General features: G+C 35.6%; 1 protein-coding gene across 3 annotated transcripts in view; it reads left to right on the top strand.

The window, feature by feature from the left end:
* LOC147065272 (putative fatty acyl-CoA reductase CG5065) overlaps positions 1-18,244 on the top strand; it is a 179,532-nt gene extending 161,288 nt beyond the window's left edge. For 2 of the 3 annotated variants that reach the window (XM_085956402.1, XM_085956403.1), the window contains exons 6-13: positions 225-350; positions 1,602-1,755; positions 2,579-2,680; positions 3,119-3,323; positions 5,299-5,405; positions 5,556-5,688; positions 10,863-11,120; positions 12,764-18,244. In XM_085956402.1, the coding sequence (XP_085812528.1) occupies positions 225-350; positions 1,602-1,755; positions 2,579-2,680; positions 3,119-3,323; positions 5,299-5,405; positions 5,556-5,688; positions 10,863-11,120; positions 12,764-12,914 (1,236 nt within the window). In that variant the 3' untranslated portion in view covers positions 12,915-18,244. The remainder of the gene's footprint in view (positions 1-224; positions 351-1,601; positions 1,756-2,578; positions 2,681-3,118; positions 3,324-5,298; positions 5,406-5,555; positions 5,689-10,862; positions 11,121-12,763) is intronic. The other variant, XM_085956404.1, reaches the window with a different exon arrangement.
* The last annotated feature ends 3,901 nt before the right edge of the window (positions 18,245-22,145 follow it).

The raw sequence follows: 22,145 nt of genomic DNA, 5'->3' as shown, positions 1-22,145 counted from the left end.
CATTAATAATAAATTTGGAATACCTACCACACCAAGTGTCAAATTCATGGATTCATCAATAATTATTGTAACGCCACGTTGTTGAATTCAAAGGAAAAATATTTGCTAACAACCTACTGATACTAAGTGACATGGTGTTACTTCTTCCTTGAAATCTAGATTAAAAATGTAACATTATTGTATTGCTTTAAACCCAGCGCACTAACAATGATTTCTTGTTCCAGGTGTCCGTTGTGTTTCACTCTGCGGCGACGGTGAAGTTTGACGAGAAATTAAAACTTTCGGTAGCCATTAATATGCTAGGCACCAAAAGACTCGTCGAACTCTGTCACAGGATGCTTAGTTTAGAGGTCAGAGTTATTCTTTATTATTTTTCTACCATGTTTAGCCCACCATGAAAGTCGTTTGGCAAATTCATATGTTGTTTTTCAATATTGTGTATTTTAAAACAAAGCAAGGACCTCGTAGGTTGAGCAAGTGGCTAACATTCATTTCTCATAAAAACTGTTAAGACATCTCTTTGTGAGATGGCTAAGATACATGTTGGATTGTAGAGCCAATAACAATGTAACAAGATCAATTCTGTGTGTAAAAGGAACAGGGCGATAAGTCGACAATCGCTACTTTTCAGAAGAGCCAAATGAACATGTGTGATAACTAAGGACCGGATTTATGTGCTAGTGCATGTTTTGTTAGGGTGTATGCACAGCTATGAGAGTTGCACAGAAATCCGTTTTGAAAGACGCGGAATCCAAAAATAAAATTTTATTGTGCATATAACTGCATATTTGAAACGTTAGAGCATATCTGAGACATTATTTGAGTTTTTTATTATTGATATTGAGTATTAATTTGTTATTCGATTTTTCATCAGTAATATTGGGTGAAGTGGATATTTACAATATTTTTCCATAAAAAATTTAATCTTTAACTGCAAATTTCTCTGGTTTTAGTGCATATTTTAATGATTTTAAGTGTGTACGTGCATGCATATAATCATGTTTTTTGTTGCATATAAATCCGCTCCCTAGTGATAACTTCTGTTTCTATGTGAAATTAATTATAAGTCAATTAAAAACTCCATTGAAAATTTTACCATTTAATTTTAAATTAGATGAAAACTGAAGATAATGCCATATTGAAATATATTAATTCGAAAAAGTGCTATAACTGCAAACATCAGCGTATCTATTCTATACACAAGACTGCTATCGGCAGCTATCTAGGGTAGTTTTTCATAATATGTTTGTATCAAAATAATATATGTAATCGTTACAATAAGTTAGTGATCATTAAATGTCACTTTCTAAAATGAGAAAATGTAAGGTATCATAATGACATAATATATGTCTTTCTTTCATAGAAAAGATATCCCAAATTATATCAACACAGCACCTTGGCCCTGTGTTAGTACTAGTAATAGTTACAAAAATTCTGGGATTAAATTGTATTATTCAGTCATCAGGCGTAGTAAATTTGCTGAGTACCATACGGGTAACTGCAAATACCGGTGTCAATCCCAACTGGCTTTTATCTAGATGTCACATTATAATTAAAAGAACTGAGAAACATTTTAATTAAAATTTTCATTATGTTTGTAGGCCCTAGTGCATGTATCGACGGCGTACTGCAACTGTGACCGAGCCGTAGTAGACGAAATGGTTTACCCGCCACCTTTTGAACCGGACCACATCGTCAACCTTGTTCAATGGATGGGAGAAGACCTCGTAGATCACGTTACACCAAACCTTATAGGTAAATATGCAAATAACTTGGAAATGCATGACAAACATACATAGTGTATGAATCCTAGAATAAATCTTGGACCAAGTGGAATTGCAGAGGGTGTTTCAAATTCCGTCAATAGGTGGATGAATATTATTAGCAGTTGAAATCAAATTAATAACATTACTACATTTGACTCTTACATGGCGTTATGATTGCTACAAATTTTTTCGTGGCGTCCCTGTACCTGCTAATTCACGAGTGGAGAACTAACTACAAGGTTCTAAGTGTTTGTTCTTTGCAAAACAAAAGTCGCAATGAAGCAGCTTAGAATACTACTTCATTGTTGGGTTTGTTTTGTTAACACTTAGAACCTTGTAGTATTTGGTTCACGAATTGTTTTTTTACTATATTATAATATAATAATGTTTATGATATTATGTCAACTTCTGTTATAAGGAAAGAGGTTTATGTGAAGAACATCAGTTGAAGTATAACCTTATGAAGAGAGGGTTTAGAAGAAATTTTTGAGACTTCTTTACTTGCGGCTGTATTATTTTACATTATTTTTACTATTTAACATTATTTGTTATATTCTATCAATTAATAATGATAGCCGATGATATACAAACAATAATTTTCTAACCCTGTTAGACTGTTTGGAAGTATCCATGGGGGGGCTACTGAGATAAACAGAAGAAATCAGAAAGATTTCCTAGGCAAACTGAATGCAAGCACTATGGAATAGACCACAGTGAATCAATAAAGGGAGAGGCCTACATCTGGCAACAGATAGATCTATTTGTAATAATGAGAAGAGAATTTTCTAAGTGTTTGTTTGTTTTAATTTCAGGAAATAGGCCAAACACTTACACATTCACAAAGGCGTTAGCGGAAGACATGTTGCTCAAAGAGTGCGGAAACCTTCCAGTAACTATTGTCAGACCATCTATAGGTAAGACTGCGCTATGTATTAATATTTTTTTCATTAATTAAATTTGAATGTACAAGTTTTCTGACAAACCAGGTTGGTTTGTGAAAGAATCTCTAAAAGGGTAATTTTTAATGAATATCAAAAGTTAACGGTCTTTACTTGAGTTTAAAAATCGGAAACGCTAAATTAGCGATGAACTTAACCATATCTCATTCGTTCGATAAATGCGTTGAAATGTCATAATAGAAATAATGTAGTAGACTCTTTCTATACAGTCCAATTTCTTTGGGCTTTGTCTATAGGTTTTATTCGTTTTTGTATGCTATTTACATTTTAAAGCCAAATGTAATATAAACTTTACAAGTCAAAACAATTTAAAACAAGCAGTATCGTTGCCAGTTGCTATCGGTATGTGAAATAATCAACCAATAACATTTCCAAATGTGATTTTACTTTTAGTCCTCTCATCGCGAGCGGAACCTGTAGACGGATGGTTGGACAATTTAAACGGTCCGACGGGAATAATAGCGGCAGCCGGGAAGGGATTCTTTAGAACGATGCTGTGTCACGGTAGCAGAACGGCAGACTTAGTCCCCGTGGATACGGTCATCAATCTGATGGTCGCGGCCGCATGGAGGACGGCCACCGCAAGGTGGGTGAACAGGTCGGACTCAATACACTGCTCGACCGCACTATACATTTATTCCCTTTTTAATGGTGGAAGGGATAATCTTATAAATATATTTCAAGTATATGGCACACTAACACAATATAATAATACACTTTTCTCATAAATTTGTTTAGTTCACAGCTGGTAAAATAACTATGTACTGAGAATTTGCTGTTAGTGCAAATTTGAAAATAGATGACCAGTTGGAAAAAAGAGATATTGTAGAAAACATCTCGAAATATTATTTTTTCGTCAGAATAGAATTTTAGAAGGAATTCGGTAAGAGTCTAGTAATGCGGTCAGTGTTTGGCAGATTTTTAATCTATGAAAACGGACACTGATCGTTTCTCTCGATTTTTTACATTATATCTGCTTAAATATTCATACGATATTATGTAGAATGCGAAAAGTTAATCTTGATGTATGGCATATTGGCGTACTAAAATCGCCTCTTGCATTTACCTATTCCTTCCCCATACTGAAAGCAGTTGATGTTTCTTATTTATGTGTATTGTAAGTCATTTAGATGCGTTAATAATCCAAAAAGTTTGGAAAGTGATAGTAGGAATATTATAATTCATTTAGCGAATAAGTATAACGACAAAAGACGATATTCGCACATAAACAATATTGACGAAAGAATCGCGGCAATGGCAGGCCAAATCATTTGACATTTCAATATTGCCATATAACTTAAAATATTCCACTCCTGGCAATATTCTCACAATACTTCAATAACAACTCGAGCGCCGCCACCAAGCCTCAAGTTGAACTTGTCGCATTTCATGCGTATTATATTATGTAATTGGTAGGTTTCTTCACATGTATAATGAAAAATCTTAGCAAGCAAATATACTTTGGTTCTATATGATTCATAATTCGATAGAGTATGTAGAATGTTTGAAAATGTTTAGTGTCACGCTCTGTCTTGAAAAAAAGCAATGGAACGCCAACTCCACGCGCATCACTCTACTCTATTGATTATAACATAGTTATTCTAACCAACAATAATAATACTAACTTTTTAATTTCTCCATATTAACATGTTAAATTTATATAATATTATAATGTATTGTCTAGTCCAGACCAATATATACATGTGCTCGCAAACAAATAACATAATTGTTTATTATAATCTTTTACCTCTACACAAGTGCATGTACACAATCATTTTTTTGAAATTGAACACGTCATGTCCACAACTACAAACATTGCTATAAAATTAAATGCAGTTTCCTTTGTCCATATCGTATAAATTAGCACGGCTTAATCAATTCCATGATACCATGTGTACCACTTCCGATGAAACAGTTGAAATTTTCACACAAACATGGCGACACTTGTCTGGACTAGGCTTAATGAAGAATATATTTTATTGAATTGTTATAATACATAAAAAATATTGTAATTCATCGGATATAAGCAGGCTTTTTTCATAATGATACCCATACCAACATTTTTTTAAAAAGTGTTTCTTAAATGTATTTGAAGTCTAATTGTGATTAAATAGGTATTTAATCTTTTATATAAAAAATTGACCCTACTGTTTAAATATTTAATGATTTTGAAGCTAAAAAAGGTGACTAAAAAAGCACAAGTAGGTACATATACCCATACTTTTCTTCAAAAAAATCACTAGACAAAAGGAATGTTAGGACTCGCATGCATTCCAGGTACATGTGACCTCATTGAGCCGTCCACAAGCACTCGCGTCATGACGACTGTTGCATGCAGTCAAGGTACAGGTGACCTCATTAAGGTGTCCTATAACTGCGAGACACGCGCCATATGAATGGTTTTAGGGTGATAATTTATAAGCCAAAATGATGATTTTTTTTCTATTAGTAAAAATATAACTAGCCAAGTACGTACTTTAATGTTTTGAACTTCAGTACTATTTTATGATTACTGACAATCGTACAGAAAATCTGGTGGCGTAATTTGATGTCAATTAATTTGCAAATTTCAGATCTGATGGCATCACAGTTTACAATTGCTGTACTGGTCAGCAAAAACCGATCCTTTGGAAGGACTTTGTAGGATTGTGTTTCACATATATTAGAAAACATCCATTTGGTGAGCATTCAAAACCTTTTATTAATATATTGTATTTGTGTTTGATTCAGTCAAATTAGCCTCTTGTTAGTCTTTCTTTACAATATTTTGTTGTGTGTTAATTCATATTAAATATCTATACTTAATAATAAATGTACACAATTTTTTCAGGCGATTTAATGTGGTGGCCTGGTGGAGAAGTGCGTTCGAGTCGAGTCGTGTACACAATAGAGAATGCCCTCCTGCACAGATTGCCAGCGCTCTTCCTTGACTTTGTTGCTAAATTAACTGGAAAGAGACCAAGGTATGAATCATTACATCACCAAAGGACACTAGAGTCGTTGAGTCATAAAACCCATTTCGGTGACTACTTAGGAAAAATCACAAAACATGTTTTCACTTCGTACCTACTACGTAGTGTCATCTAGGTAAGAGGACAAGAGAGGGCGGCATAGTAATAGCTCATTGCTAAGGTGGTTGGCGAAGATTGAAAATACGACTTATTATTAAGTGAAAACAGTGATGTTAACTGCACAACTCCTGTTTATTTTTCCGTATTACGTATTGAAAGTTACTACAAATTATCATTTTAAACAGTCGCACCCGGGGGGTGGTACGATCTTTTTCCGACTTTAGAGTAAGGAATAGGGAAAGTATTTTTTCTCAAATTATAGTGCCGGGCTCCACGTCTCTCGAGAAACAAGAACACGTCGCTTGGATTAAAAGAGAAAACTCATAACCAGATACATATAAACCTTTGCAAGAGTCGTGTTACTCTGTCACTTTTTAAGCACATTTCAAAATTTCACTAGGTGTTTAAACTGGCGAACAATATAACAGGGTCTCTTGGCAGCACTCTGATGTTTTTGCTTGGTGATTGTAAATATATTATATAATTTTATTTTCTATTTACTGACAAAAAATATTGATGACAAATACCTCAAAGCAAGGAAATGTCATGTAATTTATAATAAAGGGAGTTTAAAGTTGTCTTCTCTATACGTTATAATCTTTCCTGTTCACATAATGTGACATCATAATACATACACATGAAACGTCTACATGTTTCCAAAATCCTAATGTTATTGTGTTCCAAGCTTTCATGATTGGTTTTAACCTTTTTACTGCCTGGTCGGCCCCAAGTGGATACATTGACGCCAGTAGATGTGTTCATAGCAAAAGTTGGGAAATGCCAAACTGCCAGCAAGTCCCATCTGCTGGCCTCCCCGTGGCGACCTCCGGGCAATGCAGCGTATGCTGTAGCTAACAGCAGGGGGCGAAGGGCGAGTGACCGGCGCCATAAAACTGGCCTTCTGGCTAAGGGAAGGAAATCCCCGACAGAAAAACCTGGTCGAGCCGACCTTCAGGGCCCTCGTGGCTCAGGCCTCGGGAGCGCTGGGCTAATCACCTTGCCTCCTTAAACGAAACAGATTAACATAACACCTACACAGCAGCCTCGGACGACAACCGGCTCTGTAAAACGACGACCTTGCATGGAAATGGACAATGAAACAGGTAGAGTAATCCTCTCTAACAACACATATAATGTTCGCACCCTGCGTACCCCCGGAAAGGACCTGCACGCCACACGCATCATGCACACCTATGGTGTGGACATCCTAGGGCTGAGCGAAGTGCGCTGGAAAGGAGCCGGGAGAAAGTTGATTGAGGGTTACTCTATTGTCTACTCAGGTCAGGAGCAATACCATCGCCAGGGAGTGGCAGTGTTGATGTCAAAGAGAGCGGCCCGTTGCCTCGTGAAATGGGAACCAATCTCGGAGAGACTGATACGTGCCTCCTTCAAGACGCCTGGTAGCTCATTGACCGTCTTTCAGTGCTACGCCCCCACTGAGGATGCCGACGCGCAGACAAAGGATGCTTTTTACGATTCTCTCCACGCGGCAGTCTCCGCCATCCCCCGTAGAGACCGCGTGATTGTAATGGGGGATTATAATGCGAGAGTAGGAGCAGACCCGGTGCTTGGCCCCACGGTGATGGGACGACACGGCCTCGGTGACCACAACGATAATGGTGAGCGGCTCGTAGAATTCGCCACTCTGAACGAGCTTGCAATCGGAGGCACTGTTTTTCCCCACAAAGACATTCACAAATATACGTGGACGTCTCCTGATGGACGCACGAGGACGCAGATTGACCACTTCTTATACAGCTTGAAGCACCGAAAGGAACTTCTCGACGTGCGTACTTACAGAGGCGCCGATATCCATAGCGATCATGAGTTACTTATTGGAAACATCCGAGTAAAACTCAGTCGCCAGGCGAGGCCTCCAAAGTGCAAACGAATTGACGTTGAGAAGCTCCGACGCCGAAGAATTCGGACCGACTTCGAAACTGCTGTACGAGATAGTGTAGATCGTATCTACGAGCGGCACAAATCTGAATCCGACCTCATTGAGGCGGACTGGAGCCTCATAAAGAGTGCGATTGTGTCGTCGGCTCGTACCGTCCTTGGTACCAGAAGGAGTGAGCAGCCAAAGTGGATGTCTGACGAAACGTGGGTTGAAATTGGTGAACGAGCCAGGCTGAAAGCCCTGAGAGACGAGGAGAGAGACCCCGACCGAACCGAGGACCGCCGGACTGACTACCAGACCCAAGACAGGGTAGTCAAACGATCCGTGCGGTTGGACAAGCGCAATTTTATGAACCGGCAAATTGAAGCGGCAGAGGAGGCAGCAAGCAGAAATGACACCAGGAAACTCTTCCGAATCACCCGTGAAGTCTGCGGCAGGCGACCACCGACTCCCGGAGCCATTCGTGGTCCCAGTGGAGCAATAGAGTCTGACGCAGAATGCGTCAAGAAGATTTGGAAGAATCATTTCTGCGGAGTGCTGAACCGCCCACCCCCCTTGGATCCCTTTGACATATCTGCGGAAGCTTTACTTTTGGACATTCCCCGAGCGACCGACATTTCCGATTGCCCGCCCACGCACACCGAGATAAAATCTGCTGTGAAAAGGCTCAAGAACGGAAAGGCAACGGGGGGAGACAGGATTCATCCTGAATTCCTCAAGTACAGCTTGAGCGCAATCCTGCACCCTATGTTTCATCTGATGACAAAGGTGTGGGAAGAAGAGCGCTGCCCAAGGGACTGGGTGAACGGTGAAATCATCACACTTCTTAAAAAAGGTGACCCTCTAAGCTGCGACAATTACCGAGGCATTACGCTACTCAGTGTTCCGGGAAAGATTTTGGCAAACATCATTTTGATGAGAATAAGGGACCCAATAATGCACGCCCTCAGGAAAAACCAAGCCGGGTTTCTACCTGGTCGAGCGTGTGCAGACCAAATCCACAACCTTCGATGTCTTCTCCAGCAGAGCCATGAGTTGAACAGTCCGATGGCCTGCTGTTTTGTGGATTATGAGAAGGCTTTCGACAGTCCGCACCGCCCCTCCCTCTGGATGATACTGGGAGCATACGGGATCCCTCCCAAGATCATTGCCATAATCAAAAGCCTGCACGAGAATAGCGAATGCTGTGTCAGAATTGGAGACACTGTCACGGAATGGTTCGGGGTCACGACCGGAGTCAGACAGGGTTGTGTCCTTGCACCGTTTCTCTTTATCATCCTCTTTGACTTCATACTACGGAAGTCAATACCACCCGACCGAGGCATACCTGTTACCCCCACGGTGAAGCTATGCGACCTGGAATACGCCGATGATGCTGTCCTATTCGACAACTCAATCGAGGGCATTCAAGAGACAATCGACAGGTTGCATAACAACTCCTCTCGCGTTGGTTTGAAAATCAACGCGAAGAAAACCAACGTCTTGTGCAATAGCACCTGTCCTGATCCAGATTTCCCTCTGATTAGCGACGGACAGAGCATCGAGAGCGTCGACAGCTTCAAGTACCTGGGAGTACACATCACGGGAGATGGCATTTTGCAGAAAGAGCTCGCTATCCGAATGGGAATGGCTGGAGCAACATTCAACTCGATGCGAAATGTCTGGGACTCACGATTGTACTCGGTCAAAACCAAATGCCGCCTATTCGACGCTTGCATTCTGACGGTGCTGCTTTACGGTAGCGAATCATGGCACCTTACGAAGGCTCAGAGCAACCGTATACTGAGCTTCGAAAATAGATGTTTGCGACGAATACTGGGTGTGCGGTGGTATGACTTTAGGAGCAACGAGGAGATAAGAGAACGTACCAAGCAGCCTCTCATCACGCTGAAAGTGAAGAGGCGACGTTGGACTTGGCTCGGCCACGTGCTGCGGATGCCAGAAGAGAACTTTAACCTGGCTTGCCTGTTCTTCAAGCCGACCGGATTCCGGCGTCCTGGAAGGCCGCTAAATACAATCTACAGAGTGTATACGGCGGAGCTACGGGATGCTGGTTTGACCTGGAACGAAGCAAGAAGACTGGCGAGCGACAGGGATTCTTGGAGGCGCCGCGTGGTGTCCATATGCTCCAGTTAAGGGGCGGATATGGGCAAAGAAGAAGAAGACTGCCGGTAGGTGTATGTATGGCGGTACCTTGCACGCCACGAATTTTATTGCAAAAATAAAAAATTTTACATTTCAAGTGATAAAACGAATTCTGTTTGAACTCTGAATATCTGACAATATTCCCATTACATGTCATTGTCTGTTCAACATATTTGTAGGTTTAAAATAATTGATTTACGTCAGTAAAATCCCGTTTAAAGCGGGACGTCCAAAGACGTCATTTTTGTATGAGCGGTGTTCCGTTCACAAAAAAGTTCGCCTCTTGAGACGTCATTGGCAGAAATCCGGTTATTAATGTTCTTTTTTACATCATATTGCATTTCCAAATTACAATAATATGCCTATTTTTATTAGCCGATCAATCATTAATTACAACAAAATATAAACTAAATAAAATTTCACATATTGTAAAGATGTTGAAAACCTCCTTCTATAGAGATAGAGCCTAAGGCTAGGTCCACACTAGACGGAAGTTCCGTCACTGAAATTACATTGCGGTAAATCCGTTACTAAACATTGCAGCCACATTCAATATTCCGTGGCAGATTATCAGTCGACTGCCAACGCTTATACGGTGTGAACGTAATGGATCCGATAGAATATAGATAGTGATAGCTATTGCTACTTGCGCAAGCGACGCCGACTGTCCGCCGAATGTGCCGAGTTGCATTAAGTAACGTACAAATGCGACGTTGTCGAACTGTCACTGACGGAAGATCAGTGCGCGGAGGGCGGAGCAGACGCCGAAATTGAGCGGTCCGCTAACGGACAACCGATCTTCTGCGTAATGTGCCTGATGATGACAAATTATATGTAATAAAATGTGTTGGCCTTCCGTCGCGCATCTTTCGCAATGGAATATCCACGTAATGTGGCGCTTTCCTAAATGTATCGTCTACATATCTAAGGTTGCATAACCTTTTTTAAACCTATAAATACTCCTTTTTCCCAGTTTCATAGGTACTATGTTATTAAAAGCATTATATTTTAATTCTTTCAGAATGATGAAACTACAAGACCGTTTAGAAAAGGCAGCCACCTGCTTAGAGTACTTTACCACTCAAGAGTGGATGTTCAGAGACGACAATGTGCGACGACTGTGTGGCTACATGTCGCCCGAGGACCGGCTACGCTTCGACTTTGACGTACGCAACATCGACTGGGACAATTATCTACAGAGCTACATCCTCGGCATCCGACGGTTCATCTTCAAGGAAAGCCCTAGCTCTCTTCCCAAAGCTAGGTCACAGATTAACAGGTAACTTTCTATCAATACTTCTCTGGATTAGAAAAAATATTCTCAAACTTACACATAGTGACCATAAAAGTTAGGTTGTATGAAAAAAATGTATGGTTAAAGTATGACATATTAAAATGAAGAATTTTGTGTATCTTTGATAGCTTAGTTTGTTGACTTTGTGGGAAAGATGTACATATATGACGTTATGATGTGTCGTCGTTTCTCATCCTAGAAATTGACATTTACTTTTATGATCACATATTACCATAAAATAGTATTATTGTACCTCGGCCCTCGTGGTCTAATGTGTAAGGGACAGGGTTCTGATCCGGGGGCTCCGCATTCAATTCCCAGTGAGGTCACAAAATATTTATGTGGTTTTCTCAAAGCCTAGTCTTTTCACTTCTACTACTACACCACTGTATCACAATACTATTGTCATTGGACCTCATGATCTGTTGTAGTGTTAAAATGAATATATAATATAAAATACAAAATTGTGAGCATAGCTATATTTTGGTATATAAGATATCCACGATTATAGCATTTTTTCAAATTATTCTTTAGTGAACATGTGCATTATACCTACATTTAATTAATTGTTATCTTACATTATGTAGTAATTTCCATTGGAGTAAGCCATTGGAGTTTGCAATCGACAGAAATTGCAACGTTGAATTTTAAAAATAGTTATGAACAATTTATAATCGTTTATTTAACTCAGAAGTTAATTTACCCATCTGTACTACCGATGCACTTGTATTCATTCAATTCTCAGCCTCAGTTATAATTTATTTAAAATACTAGGTGAAGTACCTGACTTCGGACATGATCGTTTTGGTGAACGATATACATTTATCTTACCTAACAAAACAGTATAAATTACATTGTTTCAATATCAAAGTAACTATCTAGACATGCAATAATATTGTATCACGTTATTATTATGTGCCCACATGACGGCCGACTGGAAATGTGGCGACTTATAATGTCGTGGGTAACAAGATTTGAATCCCGGGTCTGGCAAATTTACATGTTTTTCAATTTGCGTTTGGACCCAGATAAGGACCTAATAGATTGAGCAAGAGGCTAACGTCCATTTCTTGTAAAAACAAAAATCTGTTATATCCGCCCTGTGGAGGCCCATATGATCCCATGTGAATCGAATATGGTGATGTAAAGGCATATTATATAAAAATAAAAGTTATTCTGACAGCAGTAAAAGTCTAACAAAAGAACATCAAGTGAAAATTGAATACAAAATATGCAAACTTTATCTTAATTTGTGGTAAAAATTCAAATTTAGAAGGAACAAACATACAGATCTACAAACTTATCTATAAAATGGATGGGTAGTTCGTAGTTTCATTTTTGACCGTTCTTTAGATAAGTTTGTAGGACTGTACAGACCTACACACTTATCTGAAGAATGGGATGGGGAAGCCACTGTTGGAAACTACCCAATTAAGACTCGTAACTGGACAAAATCTGACATTTGAATGATATTTTCAAAATGGCGTCATATGGTAGTTCGTAGTTCCATTTTTGGCCATTCAACAGATAAGTTTGTATTATGTATTACATTATATATAATATAGATAGATTAACAATGGTTTTCTTTATGAAATTAAAATTAAATTGTTTCTGTGTTTGCCTTTCAGATTGTACTGGTACCATCGTCTAGCGCAGCTGGGCTTAGTTCTATTTGCATGGCGCTTCCTCTTCCTGCGTACCCCCGCCCTCCGGATGGTGTGGACGTCCACGCTGCAGGCCATCGTTAGATTATTCAGGCTCCTCCCCCCCCTCGTCTGATACACACACTGACACTCCACCCTCATTTTATATTCGTTTTTATTCTCATAATAATAATATTACTGTCTCATTACTGGTTTACAGCTCTGTTCGCAACGGTGGCGCTACGACGGGTTATGCCTCCATTTTGTAATGTTTCGAAACCTAAAGATAATGTTGCAGTCTGTTGCTTTGATAACATGCTGTTTTACACATTATAATGTAGGGATAGTTTTTGTAAAGTATCTAACTCTAAATGATAATTGACATGTTATTCACACGGTAAATTGCTCACAAGACCATTCCACCATTACAGACACGACAGAATGCTTTAAAATGGCTACTGCAGTATATCGTAAATACATCTACAGACAGATAACGACGATACTATTTTATTTTTACATTACAAAAATTCATATTAATGTCTCAACTGTCAAATGATACATATTTTGTATGTTAATATAGTGTGTAACAAATCCAGATCTAATATTTACTTACATATTAGAGTGAACAATCTCACACCAAATTGACTGACTTATGTCAATAATTTCTCTCGACAGGTAATGCTGTGTTCTCACGTGACATATTTTTGTCATTCAACTTTATATTGAATGACAGTTGAAAGTTAATTGATAAGTGGGAACCATACAACTGAATTGATCAACTTATAAGTGAAATTTTACGAAGTTGAAGTCCTTTCTATTTTCAGTTAATTTAACACTGACTTATTATTCAAGTCAACTAAGCAAGTCTCCTACATACAGTAATCAAGATGATAACAACCCGCATTATGACATCAAACTTATTTTGACTTGCATGTGATTACAGAGTGTTTTACAGTGGTCAGACAAAATGATGTTAACGAAATAACAAATTCCCTCGACCCCATCTTGATTACAACTATCGGTTCAACAGGATCTTTCCGATCAATTTCATTTTCAACATTCAACATAAAGTTGAGCAATAAAAATCGTCATGTGAGACCGCGGCATTAGTATGAATATTTATCAATGTGTTTTAAAATATATACTGACGTAGTCATTTTATATGAATAAAATTTGGAAGCAATTATTTGCACAGGATATGAATGTCTATGATACCTTTGGAAGTGATTATACAATTTTATTAATTTTCTAAAACAACAATTTTTTATGCATAATAGCTATGGAATTTGAGAAGGTTTAATTTGGATACATTATTTATTAAATTGCAAAACTATATTAGAGTTTATGAATTTTCAGAATATGCCTATATATATATATCTGATTAGGCTGTGTATTTGTAATTTTTATTATTATAGGTACCCATGTTAACGCTGTGACATTTGAATATATATTTTAAATTTAGATTGATTTGGCCCGATTGATTGAATAGTTGCCGTTGTGGATTATTATGATTTTTTTTAATACGACTAGTAGTCATGAGGCGCGCGACGCATTTCGAGAGACACTGCTTTAACCCTTTTTCTATATTTAAATAAAAATATATGGATATAAAAATGATAGAAAAAATAAATATTATATTATAAATAATAATATTAATAATAATGTAACGTTAATCTAAGTAAATAAATAAATTAATTATTAATAATATCGAGGTTTAAGGACATAAAATTAGGCCTGTGATGATCCATGGGTTAAAATGTGAATATTTACTATGGAAACTGTTGCCGCGTTTCGAATTTTAAACATAGCCATTCCTGTATTGAATTAGGTATCATGGGTAGCGTTATAAATCTTCATTAAATCGGAATGCAGACAATACAATTAATATAATTATTTATTGTTTATTTATTCAGTTACTCTCATGCCTAGTCCAGATCGAGATACATCTGTATATGAACAATGTTTTCCATCCAAAAAAAAAACATGAACATTTATATCAAAGTATTTTTAATTTTCTTATAGAAATGTTTATAAAATATACATTCGTTTATGTGTAGATGTATATATCTTGGTCTGGACTAGGCATAAGACTAAAACACACTAGAAACAACGAGTGATGGTAGTAAAATACAGACGTACGTAATATATTTTTATCATTCCTATTGCTAGTAAAATTATACTATACAATATCAATTCAAACAAGATTAATTGAGGTATTGGGTAATGAAGGAATACAAGTGGACCAGTGAAACATGTGACTACAAATTCTACATAACTGTTTTCAACATTCTGTAAATAAGGTCTCATTCTCGAATGACCTATTCCAAGACAAAACTTGATAATACCTCAATTACTTCATCATTAATATTGCAGCGAAATTTATAGTTCTTGTCAGTTGATAATAATTCTTATTATTTCTCTAATAAGCTGTATTTCTATTTCACTCCTGCTTTTCTTTCAAAAGTTGTAAGTTAAATTGAATGAATATAGTGTATATTATATTGGTGAGACTTATAATCTGTATAAAAATATCATGACTAAAATTGAGACAATTTTAAAACTACAGTCCTCACTATTTTTCTGTATTTTTTAATGAAAATTCTTGCCAGTGTGCCATTTGTCACTGATGAGATTTACAAAGATACCACATAAAAAAAATTACATGTGCGGCGTCTCCCTCAGTTTTGATGCTATACATGATGCCTAATTCATTAAATGAATGGTCTTTGAAGGAGACAAGCATATTATTAAATTCTATTATTATCTTTCTACACTGGATTTCCCTACGAGCTAAATACGCCGATGTAAGCTAGTTACGTTTAGAGGTAATAATAGACTTGACAATTGACATTTTTTTTTAAATTTGAGTTATTCGCTAAGGGGACATTGTATTTATTTTGAGTTTACGCGTAGATAAGAGAAAAGGTGGAGTTTACAAAATGGTGAAGTCTTTATTAGTTTTATTGTAAATATTGTAATTAGTTAATCTTATTATTTATTTTTTTGTTATCATCGTTTGTGAAACATTATCATTGACAACATGTTCTGACAAAAAGTGGTAAGTCGAAAATTGTAACGAATTATATTATAAAATAGTGTCCATAAAAATGTCCATTTTACAACAGAAAAATGGCAAGAGATGTTGTATAATAATAAATAATATTTAGATAGTAATTTTTGAAATTTCTTTTACTCTTGTTATGTTTAAGGATAATTAAAAAAAACCCTAGTTTATAAATAACCCGATACCTATTACAAGAAAATAATGTAATATGTCTTACCGTTTATTGTCAGAATGACCACATACATTGTAACGCTATTATAATTTTATCATTTAGAGCAAGCTGTTAAATTTATTGACAGATATAAAATCGTGTTGCTATTATTGAATCGTTTCAATATTAATTATTATTTATCCATTGAATGGTGCAATATTATAGCAACGCAGTTTATTTGATATACCGTGACTCGGATTCAGTATGTACGACTGAATGAACACATTAAAAGGATTTTCAAAATTCAGTTATAGGAAAAAAATCATATTATAAAGTTTTTCTGCCTGTGTCTCACGTCCAGATTCGACTGACAAAACGTCTCCAAACATAAATGAAGTTCGCAGAATCTTTTTTTATCTTTCTTTCTTGGAGAGTCTTCCTATTTCACTAAGTCTTCCTGTAGTACTGGACCTATCGTATCAGATCAACAACACCTTGGACATTGAACCACTCACTGTGGTTACTAGCTAACAGAATCTCTTTCTATCCATACATCTGCAGCCCTTTCCCTGGATTACGACTTGGATCAAATCGTATTTCTCATCTCAGTAAACGTGATCGAAGTATGCAGCGTTTGTGTGCTTATTAGCTCATTTGAAAACTATTGGTGACATGGTCAACCAGGAAATCATCATCGTATACCGATGCAGTTATATCTTGTCAGTCACCACCATTCTGACAGTCGGTTTCTTCAACATCCGGGCCTTAACTACATTTTGACTGAATAAACTCTCATTGATTGATTTTTGCATCACTAGCTGCACTAATTTTAATAGGAAAATTTTAATATTTTGTATGAGACTCTAAGCTTGTAACTCTATCGTGGAATACCTGTATCGGTGTGAAAATCCTGTAAATTATGTTTATCGTTACACATACTAAATTTGATACACCTGTGTATATGCCAGTGTTTTATTTTATACATAATAATATATTACATTACAAGTGTCTCTTCTCAGTTAATATTTATTGTTTTATTAATATTATATTGTGTATGAATGTGTAAAATGTTCAATTTCTGTTAAGTTTTGATGACTCACCTTATGAAGATTGCATTCCTTTTATTTAATTGTTTGCCCGTTGTTATTGTAGTTGTTTCTCGTGAACAACAATGCTACGTGTTACAAAAAGACAGTTTTGTTTTGTATTCGGCAGCGGATTAGGGGAGGGTCGGTTCACTCTGGATGCCACATCGATAGAAAGGTAGCAGTAATTCAATGTTATGAAATTATTTATATATATTTACTTACAATAAATATGGGTAAATTATAGTGCATGTCTGAATGCCGCATCTGGCAAAGTTAAAATAGTGATCTTTTTCAACGTGTGTTTGATCCATTGGATTAGGTAAATGACTAACAACCATTTCCAGTATTAAAGCCTTTCCATATAACATCTACTCTGCAGAACCCCATATGCTCCGTTTATAAACGTAAATGGTAATTTAATTTACCAGATGCTGTGGGTAGCAAATCTTTAAAAAAGATTTCGTAATTCAAATTGCATATTGAATAAGAAAATTTCGTCTGCAGCATATATTTTATACATATAGAAAATTATGTGTAATGTCTTTCATTAGATAATAAATAAAGTATTAATTGAAGAATGTCTTGATAATATATATTATTATATTTTCCATAAAACAAATTATGCACAAAAAAAAAATACCGAACCTGGGTGCCGATCCTTCTTAGTCCGCCACCGTTTTATATTTATGATATTTTTAAATAAAGAATCCTTCGATGCTTCCAACTGAATAGAGCTTAGCTTTTTTTTAGATGACAACTTCCATCACATTTAACATTTTCATATTTGGAATGTTAAAATAAAACTCCCAACATAAATAAAAAATAGTCATTATTGTTGATTTAAAAAAGAGATTTTTACAAAAATGTTATTTTCCGATTTTTTTCAAATAATTCGTTTATGTAATGTGACACTGGAATCAATGTTATTGTAAAATATATACCATTGATCAAATTAAATTAAAAAATACTCCACATGTAATTAAGCATTGGGGAAAAAATAAAATTTACAGTGCCGCCTGTTTCAGGTTTCATCAGATATTCAATATCCGACATTTCACAAAACAAATATATTTATTTTTATTATTTAATTGTAAGTTTTAGTTTGTGATTTGTTTTTACGTTGTTTTAATATTTATTTAATTTAATCATTTACCATAAAGAAGCTTTTTAATACATCTGTGTTTTATTTTTTTCTTTTTTCATTATTTTGCTATCATCATTTCGGTCACTCGCTATTAATTTATTTTGTTGAGATACATTTTGGAAATACATGTATCTATCGTCATATCAAAAGTAAAACTCATTAAGTCCATCCATTGATAGATTGTTGCACTTAATTAGTTTTACCTTTTAATTATATTGGCATTATTATATGTGTATAAACATAATTATAGATACACCATTGGTAAACACCTGGCAAACATATGAGACTATTTCGTGTATAAAACAAACGTGTTTAGAGGCAGTTTTAGGTGTGTCGAGGTATGCGGCACTGACATGTTTGGAGGCCCCCATGAAGAAATTAACATCTTTTGGCTGTTAAAATATAGCAATGGGTCCAGGAATTATTAAAACCTTGAACATTCAGATTGTGAAAAATAGGTACGCATATTTATGTGAAGTTAGAACTTTTTATGAAGCGAAAGTCTCATCTGTTTCATGAAAAACGTCCACTGGACATGTTGCATTTTCAAGTCTTACACAATTCTTGTAGATTGTCAAATGAGAATTAATTTTATCCTACAGTGCTTCAACTATTTCTTGCCATTCATTAGACTTAAGTAATAAATTTTGCTCTAAAAAGATTATATTATTTTTGAAATCAACACCGGTTTTAAAAATCAACACCTGATAACAATCTGCGGAAAAAGTACAAATAAATGTGTTATGATTCAATCATAATGGCCTTCCACCAGCGATTATATAATATTATAAATGTTTATGTTCTTATGGAGGTCTATTCTAAATACTTAACTCCATAACACCCAATAACACTGTTTTGTTTTTGCAAAATGGTTGGGTATATAAAAGGTGAATCATTTCAGTTGATACCTGTACTGCCGTACTAAGCACAGAGGCCGTATCTGCATTTTAGGCAAGTGGGAGATCTGATCTTTCATATTATTTTACTTTTCCTGCTAATACTGGGGAACTTTTTATTTATTTTATTTGCCTATAATAGTTAATTTTGGTTTAAGATTTGTTTACATACCTTGAAAATTTGATTGATTTTATTATTATCATTATTATTATGTATTGATATTAGCCATATATATGTCAGATACGGCTAATATGCCTTAGTAAATGAGAGTTACAACCAAATCGCTTAGTATTTATCGAGTTTATGTCTCAAACTCCGTAGATACGGCTATTAAAACCCTTGATTTCTCCGTAACTATAGCAGTTACGGCTTGGATTTATTCACCGATCTTATACAAAAACTCTGCAGAATCCAAATATCTAAAAACATGAAAATACCTAAATACGTCAGTTACGGCCTCTGTGCTTAGTACGGCAGTGTAGTTTGAACTCTTCATTCAAACTTGTGGTGGTTCAGCCGAGGTTGTGTAATGTACTTGTCACGATAAATAACAGCTCGAAGGAGTTATCTAATTAACAAACACAGAATACACAGTATCGTTTTTATCACAATTATGAATGATTTTGGAGTTAAGTGTTATATTGGAACAGTGTTATTGTGTTATGTAAGAATAATGCACTAATTTAGCCGGTCAGTAGAGAAGTTACATAACTCACAAATGTAGTTTGGAAAGTACAGTTGATGCCTTAATATATTAAATTGAAGTTAGAAGATAAAAAGACTAACTACTAAATAAGCCGCAAGTTATTTTGCTTTGCCTACATGACACTATTATAAACCGTTAGAACTTCAACAAAATTTTAAATTCAGGAAATTTCAGAAACTTAAATGTGCAGATATATATTGTCAAGATAAATCCTGAATCATGAATTTATCATGAATGGGTGGAGAACTGACAAACAACAGTATGTCGTACATAACAAGAATTTATAACACTGCCAACTATCAATGTGGCAACATACAAAATAATATTTTTTCTGGCTACCAATTTAACCACACTAAAAATGTTGTGAAGTCGTGTAAGTCAGTATCAAGTATGTTACAAAAAGTGTATATTTTATCAATATCTCTAGTTACAGTGAAAACTGGGTATATATAACTTAATTTCAAAGAAATCTAATTCAATTTGATATTTTTAGGTTTACACCACTTCTCTGCTGACTGCTTTAATAATAATATGTTGTCGATACTAGCATTGGTTGGCTACAATTACTATGAAGATTTTCTTCTATATAAAATATAACTTTTGTGTTACATTATTATATTATCAGTAAATGTAACACACGTATCGTGGAAATAAAATATATACAACGTGGCAACAGTTTCCATATAAGAAAGGCTTACGAGATATTGCGATTGAAACGATTTTGATCTGTACAAAACTAGATATGCATTGTAGCTAAATAAACATATAACTAATTATCGCCTGCCTCCTGTCATATTCATACAATATATTTTTTTCAGCGCATTATCATGTAACAATCCGTTAGAAAATAAAACTTAACAAAGCCATTTGGTAGGATTCGATTGATTGACAAAAAAAATCAGCCAGCATCGTATTTTATTATTTGTTATATAAATTAATTTATCTGTTACGTGGACATTAGGAAAAAGATAGTTTACATTGAATTTGAAAAGGAATGAACAGAAAAGGTCATATTATAACTTTATAAATTATTTGTAAATATAGTTTCTTTACATTAAAATTTTTAAATTTATTCTTACGGCTCATCCTACGTGAGCGACTTCGGCGAAGCAATGAGCGGCGGGCGCAACTCAAACGTATAAACGTACAACCAAAAAAAGACTGTTTATGAACATTTTCACACACGGTTGAGTTGCGTGTGCCGCACAATGCTTCGCGCGACTTCGCCCACGTAAAACGCCCCGTTAGATAATATTATAATAGTCTTATATTATTTTCAAAATATTAATATTCAAAACAACACATCCTAACCTAACCTAACCTACTACTAGTTAAGATGCTGAGGATTGAATGAATAGAAGTACACCAGTGACCATGTTGAGTAAATTGACTTCAAAATTAAATTCCACGTAACTGCTTTCAACATTCTGTAATTCAAGTTTCATTATCGAATGACCATTTACTACTAATCCATGAAATAATATTGATATTTCATTTTTTTTATTAATGTTTTTTGGTGTTTGAAGGAGGACAGGTCAAGTCAAAAATTTAAAATTATAATAATAACATTTATTGACCATGTATTGAAAGTAAAATGATTATATTATCTTATATACAAAGCAGTTACATGTTTGAATCCAGTTTCACATATAGGCGGTCCTCATTATTTGAGTATTCGTTATCCGAGTCCACGCAGTTACGAATTTGCAGGGAAATACAAAAAAAACACAAGCGCAATAGCGCACAGTCGTCTACTGTCACTTTCAATCCCACACTCCTGCACTATTTCTGTCTTGCTCACGTGTCTTTTTCTTTTCTAAACGTGTCCCAATTAAATCCATTTACTAAGTAATGTTGGTCCCCGTTTTGAGCGGATTATTTCGGTCCCAATTACCCTCGGATAACGAGGACCCCTTGTATAAACAGCTATGAGGTGTTGGGAAAACTGTTTTTAACTTATATGTTAATTATATGTCACATTTAATCCTCAACATCTCAATTGTGTTATATCAGGTTGGGTTTGGGTTATGAGAATTTTATTGGATTCAGTTTGTCATATTTTGATAAATTAATAATTTAAAATCCTCTTTATTTCTAAAATGGACATGTTTTAATAATGTCTTTAAATTTATTATAAAAGAACATGCTTACAAACTATTTTACACGTATAAAAAAAAGTTATTGTGAATTGACAGATATCGGTCTCATTCCTTCATTCTTTCAGAAAGCAATAAAAATAACTATTAGTGCGATGGGGAATACAATATTTCAGTTTCATTCTTTTGATTTGTGGAGAAACCTATATGAAAAAATAAGT

The sequence above is a fragment of the Rhyacophila brunnea genome, unplaced genomic scaffold (assembly GCF_057557595.1).
Source record: "Rhyacophila brunnea isolate RB1 unplaced genomic scaffold, BYU_Rbru_1.0 scaffold_6, whole genome shotgun sequence".
Lineage (NCBI taxonomy): Eukaryota > Metazoa > Arthropoda > Insecta > Trichoptera > Rhyacophilidae > Rhyacophila > Rhyacophila brunnea.
This window is presented reverse-complemented; position numbering and strand designations above follow the sequence as displayed.